At 31.7% G+C, this 12594-nt stretch overlaps 1 protein-coding gene across 3 annotated transcripts in view; it reads left to right on the forward strand.

The window, feature by feature from the left end:
- The window catches only part of Bltp3b (bridge-like lipid transfer protein family member 3B), an 81623-nt gene that overhangs the window by 55390 nt on the left and 13639 nt on the right, over positions 1-12594 (forward strand). For 2 of the 3 annotated variants that reach the window (XM_005322380.4, XM_013357304.4), the window contains 6 exons: positions 1385-2880; positions 3258-3433; positions 8382-8524; positions 9444-9594; positions 11201-11454; positions 11794-11902. In XM_005322380.4, coding sequence (XP_005322437.1) covers positions 1385-2880; positions 3258-3433; positions 8382-8524; positions 9444-9594; positions 11201-11454; positions 11794-11902 — 2329 coding nt within the window. The remainder of the gene's footprint in view (positions 1-1384; positions 2881-3257; positions 3434-8381; positions 8525-9443; positions 9595-11200; positions 11455-11793; positions 11903-12594) is intronic. The other variant, XM_040279532.2, reaches the window with a different exon arrangement.

The raw sequence follows: 12594 nt of genomic DNA on the forward strand, positions 1-12594 counted from the left end.
TTCACACTTATTTTGTTATTAATTTCCCAAGATAGCCAAGAAATAACATTTTTAAATAGCCAAGTAGCTGGAAATCTGAATTGTATAAATATTTATGTTTTAAAGGAAAGAGAGAAAAAAATATCCCAGCTAGTATAGTTTAATAAATGGACTTATACATGATGAAATTATCAGTTTCTAGGTCTGTTGCTAATAAACTAAATTTATATACCTTTAATCTCTGCTCTTTAAAATTATATAATACTTAAAAATTGCACTGTGGAAAAGATTGTCTCAAAGATCTTATGTAATTTAACCAATAAGGGTATGTTTTATGACCTTTAAATTATTATTAATTTTTGGGGGGGGTACTGGGGATTGAACTTGGGCACTCAGCCACTGAGTCACATCCCCAGCCCTATTTTGTATTTTATTTAGAGACAGGGTCTCACTGAGTTGCTTTGCAACTTTTGCTGAGGCTGACTTTGAACTCGTGATCCTCCTGCCTCAGCCTCCTCAACCGCTAGGATTACAGGAATGTGCCACTGTGCCCGGTTTTTATTTTTTACTTTTTAGTCGGAATTATATAATGTCTTTACATTTTATGAGTATGAGTAGTACTGAAACAAGTCACTTTTACCTCTCTGATAGGTATATTTTGAAGACTGGATTTAGTTAACCCTTGAGAATTATTTTAATAAATAGTTTAACCTGTCCTCTTAAGTTTATTTTCTTAATAGTTTTCTTTCAAAAAATTGATTCTAAAGATATCTATATAGTCATTTCATTCATTCTTCAGCCCTCTTCCAAAACATCTGTATTTGAAGTATCTTAGTAGAAAAATATACCCTTTTCACATTTGGTACTTTTTCTGTATACTCAGGATATGTAAACATTTTGTAATAATGATTTAATTCCATTGTATTTTTTTCATTTTTGTGGTTTATTTTGTGTGAAATATATGTTCTATATACATTATTAACTCACGTTTTCTTTTATTTTTTTAATTTATGTTTTGGTTATAGTTCGACACAACATCTTTGTTCTATTTATTTATCTATCTCTCTATTTATTTATTAATTATTTGTATGTGGTACTGAGGATCAAAGCCAGTGCCTCACAACGCGCTAGCCAAGTGCTCTACCTCTGAGCCACAACCCCACAACAGTTTTTTTCTTTTTAAAGAATGTTGGTCTCTTCTCAGTGGCCAATCACATAAATACCTTTTATAAAGATACCTGAAAGGTAGCGAATTAGTGTTTAACATCTAGATAGGAAAGACCTTTTTTTGGGGTGGGAAAATGTCCAGAAAAAGAATTTGTAGTCTAAGTTGTGTTCTTGATTATTTTATTTTCAAAATATATGGGTTTGTAAATTGAACTAGATTACTTTTTTTCCCTTCTAGTTTGTCATTCCTTCTGAAATGAAATCTGAATGTCATCAAGATCAACCACATGCAGTTTCTATTCAGAGTTCTGAAATGATCGCCACAAATACAAGGCACTGTCCAAACTGTCGACATTCTGATCTAGAAGCTTTGTTTCAAGACTTCAAAGATTGTGATTTTTTTAGTAAAACATATACTAGCTTCCCCAAATCTTGTGACAGTTTTAGTCTTCTACATCCAATTTTTCAGAGACACGCTCATGAACAGGATACTAAGATGCATGAAGTCTATAAAGGAAATATTATCCCCAAATTGAATAAATACACTCTTAAAACTTCCGCTGCCATGGATGTTTGGGCTGTTTACTTTTCTCAATTTTGGGTAGATTATGAAGGAATGAAAAGTGGAAAAGGACGACCAATAAGTTTTGTAGACTCTTTCCCTTTATCCATCTGGATTTGTCAACCAACAAAATATGCAGAGTCACAAAAAGAGCTGCAAGCTTGTAATCAAGTATCTCTAAATACATCACAAAGTGAATCTAGTGATCTGGCTGGCCGACTGAAGCGGAAAAAGCTCTTGAAGGAGTATTATAGTACAGAGTCTGAGCCCTTGACAAATGGTAGTCAGAAACCTCCTTCATCAGATACATTTTTAAGATGTTCTTCTTCATCATTGGATGCAGATATTCATGTCCTGGTTCACATTCACAAACATGTCAGCATGCAGATCAATCACTACCAGTATCTACTCCTGCTTTTCCTACATGATTCACTTATTCTGCTTTCAGATAATTTAAGGAAAGATGTAGAAGCTGTGACTGGCAGTCCTGCTAGTCAGACATCCATTTGCATTGGAATTTTACTTAGAAGTGCAGAATTGGCTCTTTTACTACATCCAGTGGATCATGCAAATACTATGAAGTCTCCTATTTCTGAAAGTGTGAGCCCAATTGTTCCAGATTATTTGCCTGCAGAAAATGGAGAATTTTTGTCTTCAAAAAGAAAACAAGTTAGTAGTGGTATAAATCAAAATAGAAGAGTAACTGTTAATCATATGTCAGATAACAGATCTATGAGTGTCGACCTTAGCCATGTTCCTTTAAAGGATCCTTTGCTTTTTAAATCAGCTAGTGATACAAATCTACAAAAAGGTACTTCTTTTCTGGACTATTTATCAGATAAACATTTAGGCAAAATAAGTGAAGATGAAAGCAGTGGACTTGTTCATAAGAGTTCAGGAGAAATTGAATCAGAAATAATTGAAAGAAAAGATTTATCTTGTGTAAGTTCAAGTAGTGTCTTAAACTCCAGAGAAGACTCAAATATGCTGTCATTTGATAACGATGGTAATCAAACTGTTCTTTCAAATAGCTTAACTACTAAAGGATATGATACCATAGAGTCAGTCTTTAAAGCTGAAGACTTGCTTTCAGAAGCAGTTTCATTCTCTGAGAACCTGGAAAAAGAAGAGGCACCCACAGTTAAGACCCTTAAATCACAGTCATCTTTAAGGTAACAATGTTGGAATTTTGGGAGATTTTTGTTTTGCTGAGTGTATGTGTATGTGTGTATATTTTGTTTTGGGGCAGAAAATCTCTTGACAAAATGTAATATTGTTAGTTATCAGAAAATAGATTTTTCTAAAGATGAGAACCCTTTGAGCTTATTACACATTTAAATATAATTTAAAAACTTGTGGATACTATGCATATATTTTAATTTTGTTAGAAGTATTTTTAAGGTAGAATTCTTCACTCTAAGTGTGATACTTTTATTTTTCTCTATTATATACATGAAGTGCATTGGTTTTATTTGTGACTTACAAGTGGTTTTCATATATTTATAAAGTAATGTAACTATCATGTATACTAATTTTCTATTAATAACAGTGGAAAGCCTAAGGAACGTTTGCCATCCAACCTGGCTCCACTCTGTGTTTCTTATAAGAACATGAAAAGAAGTTCCTCACAAATCTCACTGGACACCATTTCACTTGATAGCATGATTTTGGAAGAACAGTTGTTAGAAAGTGATGGAAGTGACAGTCATTTATTTTTGGAAAAAGGTAAAACAACACATTTTAACAGTTCTTATGTATAAACAAATCTTAGAATCAAAATTATAGTCAAATATTTTCATTTACATGCAATAACTATTAATTATATCCTCCCCAAAAGAGTCATTTTATTTATACAGACATATTTCTATTGGTTATATCTATGTTATGTTTTTCTATTGGTTATGTATTTCTATTGGTTATTCCATTTCTTCTTCTTTTTTTTTTTTTAGTTCTAAATGGACGCAATACCTTTGTTTTATTAATTTATTGTTATGTGGTGCTAAGGATTGAACCCAGTACCTCAAACATTCTAAAACAAGCACTATACCATTGAGCTACAACCCCAGCCTTTCCATTTTTCTTTTAACCAGATATTTCTTTCTCTCTATAGCTGACACCTAGCAATCATTTGCATGCAATCATTTAGATCATAAAGTAGCCAATATGAAGGCTACCAACCTTTATTTCACAGACTCCTATATCTTGAAATTTGGTTAAGTGGGCCTAATATGCTTGACAGAAATATATGATTCCCCATTTCATTCAGAGGTATGCAGCACCCAGTAAAGGCCACTATAAGTGACTTAGGAAGTAAGAAATGTAGTCCCGTCAGGCATTGGTGTCTTTGTGAATAAAAGTAAAATTGTGGACCATAGTCAGAGAATTGTTGCCACAGACACAGAAACATGGGAAAACAGAGGCCAATTGAAATTATTTTCTATTTGAAGGGAAATAAGCCCCTTGGTGCAGCTGAAAACAGCTTAGATAATTAATAATACAGTAATATATAGGTAATAGCATAATAAGTATTACTAGATACTATCTCAGTTTTGTGCTGCTATCACAAACTACCACAGGCTGGGTAATTTGTAAAAGAACAGAGATTTATTTTTTTGTAGTTCTGCAGACTGGAAAGTTTAAGACCAAGGCCCTGGAGGATTTGGTTATCTGGTGAGGGTTATATCCTTAGGAGGAGGAATGTCAAGATCTCATGTGATAGAAGGCAAAAGGCACAAGACCCTAAGTGAACCTCTTTTAAAAAGCCCTTAATCCCATCCCCCGAGGGAGGGGCCCTCAGGATCCCTAGGCCCTTGACAATACATGAGTTTTGGAAAAGACATATTCAGATCACAGCAGGCATTTAAATAGTTTATTTCATTTAATTTGAACTGTATCCTTATAATAATAGTAGCTAACATTTATTTAACACATTTTGTCTGTTTTGACACTATTCTGTATGCTTTCTATTTATGGTAATACATTTATCTCTCAGATCAATAATGTGCTGTTATCTTCAGACAGGTTAAGAGACAAACCCAAGGTAACACAGCCAAGTAAGTTGTTTAAATCCAAGTATTCTGATACTGGAGCCTTTATACTAAATTTTCTCCAGCCTGTGTGAGGTATAACCATTTATTTTCACCCTCATTTTACAGTTATGGAAACTGAGGATCCCAGATGTAAAGTCATTTGCCTATAGTCACATAGGTAGAGCTGGGATTGTCACTTTTTGCTTGTTCTAAGCTAATATTGAGTAGGTGCTTACTATACCATTTGCCATTTTAAGCATTGTACATACTGTATTTAATCTTCAAATAAATTTGAGACAGGGCCTATTATTATGTCCATTTTAAAGGTGAAGAAAACAAATTCTTAGGAGGCTAAACATCTTATCCAAGGTCACATAATAAGGGGTAGAGTTAGTATTTGAACACAGACTCTTTTTAAGCTTGAGTTCTATCTGACCAGAATAAGTATTTTTTAAAAAATATTTTTATTAGTTATCGATGGACCTTTATTTATATATATGTGATGCTGAGAATTGAACCCAGTGCCTCACACATTCTAGGCAAGCGCTTTACCACTGAGCCACAACCCCAGCCCTAGAATAAGTCTTCTTAACCATATGTATCCTTTACATAAAACTCAGAATTAAAAAGCTGTCAGCTAGATCCCTGTTCACTATCACTTCATGAGAGATCATAGTTAGCCTGCCTTATATGATAGATATCATTTAGTAGCAATATCAAACACTTATTAAACATCCTAATTACTCTGTCAACTACTTTAAAATACAGTGTTCTATTTAATCCTCAAAACAACCATATAAGGGATTAATGTATTGAAGTTTACAGTAATTAGGTATCTAGTTCAAAATTAGATAGCCAGGAAGTAATAGAGGCAGATTCATCATCTAATCTGACTCAAGAGCCCAAACTTTTAATCATATCCAGACTTGGGAAATGATCACCATGTGTAAACAAAAATCCCTAATCTAACCCTACTATAGGTAATTCATAGCAACCTCCTGTTCTGCACAAAGGTTGATGAGATACTCATGTGGGTCATACAAAACTGTCATAGATTTACAGACATCTGTAGTTGCCCTCTTCCCTTGATAGTGTAAAATCCTTCCTTAACAGGATTTCAGTAATTTAATACAAATATTCTTAAGAAACAAATGTTCCTATGGCAAATATCCCCACTTATTCTCAAAAACATAGTGCATAGTGTTTTTTTTCTAATAATTAAAAAAATGACTACCATTCAGTGTTAAACTTGGAAAATACAACTGTATTTGTAAAATTACCCAAAAGACTCATATTCTGGAAATAGTCTATTCTGTGAATTAACGCGTGTACCTATATAAATATATGTGTGTGTATATATATATATGTTTTTGTCAACTTATTACATATGATTATATAACCTATTTTTATTACTTGTATTTCCTAATATTACGTAAACTACTTTGAAAATATTTTTTTAACATATATAAAATTGTAATAGAAACGTACTATTAACTTTTAGGCATTTCCCTAATGTTGGATATTTAGATTGTTTATAATTTTTCACAGTTAAGAAGATGCTATCATGGACTGGGGATGTGGCTCAAGCGGTAACACGCTCGCCTGGCATGCGCAGGGGGGTACTGGGTTTGATCTTCAGCACTACATAAAAATAAAAAAAAATAAAATAAATAAAGATGTTGTGTCCACCAAAAACTGAAAAATAAATATTAAAAAAAAATTTCTCTCTCTCTAAAAAGAAGATGCTATCATTAATGTCATTATTCATACATTTTTCTTACTTTTTTAGTTCCTATCTCAGATTCCAGCAGTATAATATTTTTGGGATCTTGAAAAATATTGATTTTTGTGTGTAACATTTAAATAATATACATTCTTAGTTCTCTTGAAGTCTTAATTATTCTGTTTATGTTAAGAGGAATTGATATTCACTAAGAGGAGACTCCTGTGGGTTTTTAAAAAAATTTTATAGGAAATGTATGAATAATCTTTTATAGATGAGGAAAAAATCAGATAATATGGAAATATCTACAGTAAAAATTGAAGATTCCAGTTTAACATCACCCTGAATACATCCTTGATATCATTCCTTCACTCCAGATGTAACTACTATTAACTTTTGATATATATAGTTCCAGACCTTTACCTTTGAGTTTTTATATACATATGTGGGTGTCATACACATATACACACAGGTTAACAAACATGCCTATATATTTATGTGTATACATGTTTATGAGTATGTATATAAATACTTATAAACACATAGCTGGACTCCAGCCTACCACAGTCTTAACTCCTAATTTGTCTTCTTACATCTGCTCATGACCATTTGTAGCACATTCTTCATTCCATGGGCAGAATGCACATTGTGTTATTTTCCAGTTTAATCTTGATCATTTTACATTTCTCTAAGGCTGTTAACCTTAAAATCCTCAATCTTAAATGTTCCGTGTGATTTGATCCCTGGTTCTTGTGTTTTTACATGTGCTTACTACACTTCAGCTATATTGTAGAATACTGCAGAATACTGCAGCCTTTGACTGAGTTTCTTATAAGACCCCCACCTTGGGATCTTGTACCTATGCTTGGAAAACTCTTTTTTTTCCTATATACTTCAGCAAAACTACATAATCAAAGATGCTTCTTACCAGGCCGGGGTTGTGGCTCAGTGGTAGAGCACTTACCTAGCATGTGAGGCTTTGATTCTCAGTACCACATTAAAAAATAAAGTAAAATAAAATAAAGATATATACATATATATAAAGAAGCTTCTTAAACCTCTGACTGTGAGGAAGGCCCTTTGAAATGTTTATGTTGGCTCCTCATATCTCAATTGTATTTACATTCATTTTATGTGGTTCATTCATCTAATAGATAACCTAGGTTAAAAGCCAGTTATATAGTAATGGTGAATATAATAATAAATTGAGGCTTTTGTTTTATTTGTCTCTGGGTTTTCTAATCTATTTTTTGTAATAATTTATTTTATGGTCTTTTCAACTATTACTCTGTGATGTACATATAATTTTTTTAGAATTTTACTATAGATAAAGCTGGTATGGTGACTTATGCTTGTAATCCAAGCAACTCAGGCAGAAGCAGGATCACAAGATCAAGGCCAATCTGGGCAATTTAGCAAGATCCTGTCTCAAAATAAAAAGAACTAGGGATAGAGCTCATTGATAGAGCACTCCAGGTTCTTTGATCAGTATTAAAAAAAGGTTTTTAAAATGCAGATAGCAAAACCCAAAAAAGCTCACTGGGAAATTTAGGCAGCTAGATAAGGGTGGAAAATCATCACATCAATAATTATGATATTTCTGGAACTATTTACTGTGGATAAATAGAGGGACACAGATGAAGCTGACCAGGAACCGGCACTGTACCTAAAGTGGGAAAAACACACGCTTGTGTTCAGTAGTGAAAGACTCTTTTTTTTTTTTCATACTAAATTTAAGACTTTAATATCTTTAACATTTTATTATGGAAATTATTATTATTTGCTAGGTAATTATAATCTAATTTTCTTTGCTTATTTTTCAAACAAGGCTATGCTTGAGAAGGAGTTGGTTAGATAAAAGCAACATTGTTGATTCATATGTAAAATTGATTTTAACTTATTATTATTTTTAACTTTTCAGAAATTAAAAGGAACTCAACTACAAATTACCAGAGCCCAGCAGAGAGTCTGAATACCAGTGCAACTGTGCAGAATTATGGTGAAATTTCTCCAGATGCCATTAGTACAAATTCAGATGTTGCTCAAGAAAATCATGATGACCTGGTAATAATTTCAGAGGGATTCTATGAAAAGAAATGCTCCCAATTTTATTTTATATTTGAGATGTGCACACTTTAAGACATTAATATATAAAAGAATTCTTTGGTGGTAGATTTACTTTGTTCCTTCTACCTTTAAAAATGTTTCTTTCTGGCTTAATTAACTTTTTTTCCTGTGTTTTACTTTTCTAAATTTGTTTCTTATTGAGGAAGGCAAAGTATTTCTGTCTTTTATTTTTTGACCTGTATATTTCCTCTTTTAAAATATACTTCAGAAAGTTTGATGAAAGGAAAGTAGTCTTTAAAATAAGGGGCTTTCCAAAAATGAAATGTTACTTGTTTGTTTTAAACCCTTCTGACCCATTGAAAGATTTTATGAAAGACTTAAAACATATATTCCACCCTGCTTTTTTTAGTGAAAATTATTTTACATAGAAATGTAGCATAATTAATCTTTTCCATTGAAGTGTTTTCTTTTGACTGAAAAGAAGCTGAAGTTTCTCAGTACCTGTTAAGTATTCTTATTTAAGAGGATTTTGGAATATTTGCATATATATATATAAAATGAGATATCTTGGTGATGAGACCTGAGTATAAACACGAAATTCGTTTGTTTCATATATGTCTTATACACATAGGCTGAAGTTAATTTTTTACAGTATTTTTTATAATATTGTGCATGAAACAAAAGTTTCATCGTGTGGAATTTTCTACTTATGTCATCCAAAATGTTTTGGATTTCTGATCTTTTTAATTAGGGATGCTAAACTAGTATAATGTAACAACTGTGGTAGGTCATAAATATATTTTTGGTTTGATAAGTCATAATTGTATCTTTAGAGGTTAATGCTTATTTTCTTTATTTCTTAAGTTTTATTTTGAATTAGTTTATATGCTAATGTTATTTATGCAATCATTGATAGATGTCAGTTGTGGTGTTTAAAATTACTGGAATTAATGGAGAAATTGACATCCGAGGAGAAGATACAGAAATTTGTCTTCAAGTGAATCAAGTGACAACAGATCAGTTAGGCAATGTCAGTCTTCGGCATTACCTTTGTAATCGTCCAGTTGGTAAGATTTTTTTTTTAAAGTTATTTTTCATACCAAATATCTAATGATTTAAACTTTTTTTATATATTATATATGGCTCATCAACAGTTCTTCATTTCATATAGTTGAAAAGAAGGAAAATTGCACTTATGAAAAAATTTACTGTTATATTTGCCATATGTGCAGAATTCTGCATCTGATATAATACATTGAAAAAATACAGTTTTGTATAATATCAGACAAGTGTGCTATCCACCTCACATCCAGAGAATGCTGCAACATGTGCCAATTATCCATAAATCACTGCCATAAAACCCTTTGTTTTTTCCTTTTCTTTTTTCTAGTACATAAATATACATATCTTTAAGTTCATGCCACCACTCCCTTACAAAAATGTATACATTTGTCCTCTATAAGACTGTTCATATTCATGCTGAGGGAAAATAAAGTCTTTCCATCATAGATTTAATTAGTTGAGTCTTCTTAAGATGACCCGTGGGATAATTAAATTTCATACCTCAAAAACAAAAATGACTTTGCCTTTCCAGAACAGCTGGTTTGTTTTTAGCTCATGAGTTTTTTAAATTATGAAATTGGTCATATTTTTCTCTTTGTTTCTAATAAGTTCATTTTTCACACACATTTAGCACACAAATATAAATAATATATTTTGAGTTGTTAACCTTATCACCTATCTTCACCTTTTCTACCACTTTCTTGTCTCCTTTATCTGATATGCCATATTTATATTGCCTTCTATTTATTTTAGAACTGAGTAGCATAGAATAAAATAAGAAAAATGTTACTATGATTTTCAGTTTGCAAGTAAATTACTTCAGGGATTCCATTAATAGTTTTTTTTTTTTAAATTAGATATTCTGTAAGAGCTTTATTAAAATTTAAAATACTTTTGAACTTGAGTATTTATATCTCTGTAAAGTATGTGAAATTATGTATTTATATTTCTCTGTATGTATGTGTGTGTATTCTTTAATTTCAGTTTTAGTTTTATGAGGTTTTCTCTATTTACTTTTCTATTATTGAAGGACCCAGTTTAATGAAAAGGTATAAAACCTCAGGCTTTTGCTACTTCTTGAGAGATGGTTTGAGTCACTTTAAATGTCATGATTATTTCTTCATCACAGTTGTCATTATGTTGTTACAAGTGCATAGGTAGATATACAAATACACTCTAAGTATCTGAGGTATATGTCATATCAGTTATATTATGATATGTTTTTTCTTATTTCCAAAAAAACAGAAATTCAGAAAAGTCAACATTTTAAAAATTTATTTTTCAGTTGTACACAGTACTTTTATTTAATTTATTTTTATGTGGTGCTGAGAATCAAACCCAGGGCCTTGCACATGCTAGGTGAGCGCTCTACTGCTGAGCCACAACCCCAGTCCCAGAAAAGTCAATATTTTTGTAGTAGAAAGGTTGCCTAGAAAAATTGGAATTATGGTATGCATGGTGTATTACTTAAATTAGGAGTACAATGTTAAACTATTTCATCTAGGATTGCTTTAATATACAAAGGGATTATAACCTCTTAATGACAAATAATAGTGGTATTTTTGAATAGCACCACAAAGTGATGATTTTTTTTATGTTCATTTTCCTTAGGTTCTGTTCAGAAAGCTACAGTTCATTCCAAATCCTCTCCTGAGATTTCTCTGAGGTTTGAAAGTGGGCCTGGTGCTGTAATACATTCTCAGCTTGCAGAAAAAAATGGATTTCTGCAATGCCATATAGAAAACTTTAGTACTGAGTTTTTTACATCTTCTCTTATGAATATTCAACATTTTTTGGAAGACGAAACTGTTGCAACTGTCATGCCAATGAAGATAGAAGTTTCTAACACAAAAATAAATTTAAAAGTATGTTAAAAGATAATTTTATATTTTCAAGTTACACATGTTCACATTGCCTACCTGGACTTTGACTCATGTCTAAGATTTTGCCTTATATATATAATACATACTCTATTTAAGAAAATGAATCTTTTGGTCTTTATGGTGAATGATATTGAGATTCTTAGAAATTAGAGAATGGCATAGTAGAGCTGGTAGTTTTCTTATTTTTATCAAAGCATGTATAGATATATTTCTAACTCATTAAAATTTAGTAGACTAAAGTAATGTTTATATTAAATTATTATTTTAATTTCATTATTTACTTTAACTAGAACATGCCAGTATTATGTCTCTTTCCTGTAGGATGATAGTCCTCGGAGCTGCACAGTCTCTCTTGAACCAACTCCAGTAACTGTGCATATTGATCATCTTGTGGTGGAGAGAAATGATGATGGCTCTTTTCATATAAGAGGTATATATGAAAAAATAATTTAAAATAATTTTAGCTGTGTATAATGGCACATGCCTATAATCCCAGCAAGTTGGGAGGCCGAAGCAGGATTGCAAGTTTGAAGCCAGCCTCAGCAACATAGCACCACCTTGTCTCAATATAAAAAATAAAAAGGGGCTGGGGATGTAGCTTAGTGCTAGAATGCCCTGGGTTTATTTGCCAGTACCACACACACAAACACACTCAAAAAGAAAAATAATTCAAATGATCACCTCAGATTTTGGAGTTAAATTATTTATATGCTGATTGTTTCTTTTCGCTCATTATTTATTTTGAATATATGTATATATGTAGTAGTAGATGATTGAGGGACACTTTCAGTACATTATAATAAAATAGTGTATATAACTCCTTCATAGTTGGTTTAATACCTTTTCTACAAATGTGTTTTGAATGAAAGTGTGAGAGGCTTTCATGATCTTATATGACTCTTGATATTCCTTGTTCTGTTTTGTTTTTAAACTCTTTCTTATCTCTGTTTTCCCCTGTTCTTTTCTGTATACTCCCCTAACCTGGTGCTGTGCTTGTAATGGGACTTGCCTTACAATTTTACATCTCCATGTTCTTCTTCATTAGAATTACTCATCCCCTATGTAAATTAATCCATCATTCCAATGTTATTTCAAGCTTTCATTTTCAATGATGCTTTCTTT

The sequence above is a fragment of the Ictidomys tridecemlineatus genome, chromosome 6 (assembly GCF_052094955.1).
Source record: "Ictidomys tridecemlineatus isolate mIctTri1 chromosome 6, mIctTri1.hap1, whole genome shotgun sequence".
NCBI lineage: Eukaryota > Metazoa > Chordata > Mammalia > Rodentia > Sciuridae > Ictidomys > Ictidomys tridecemlineatus.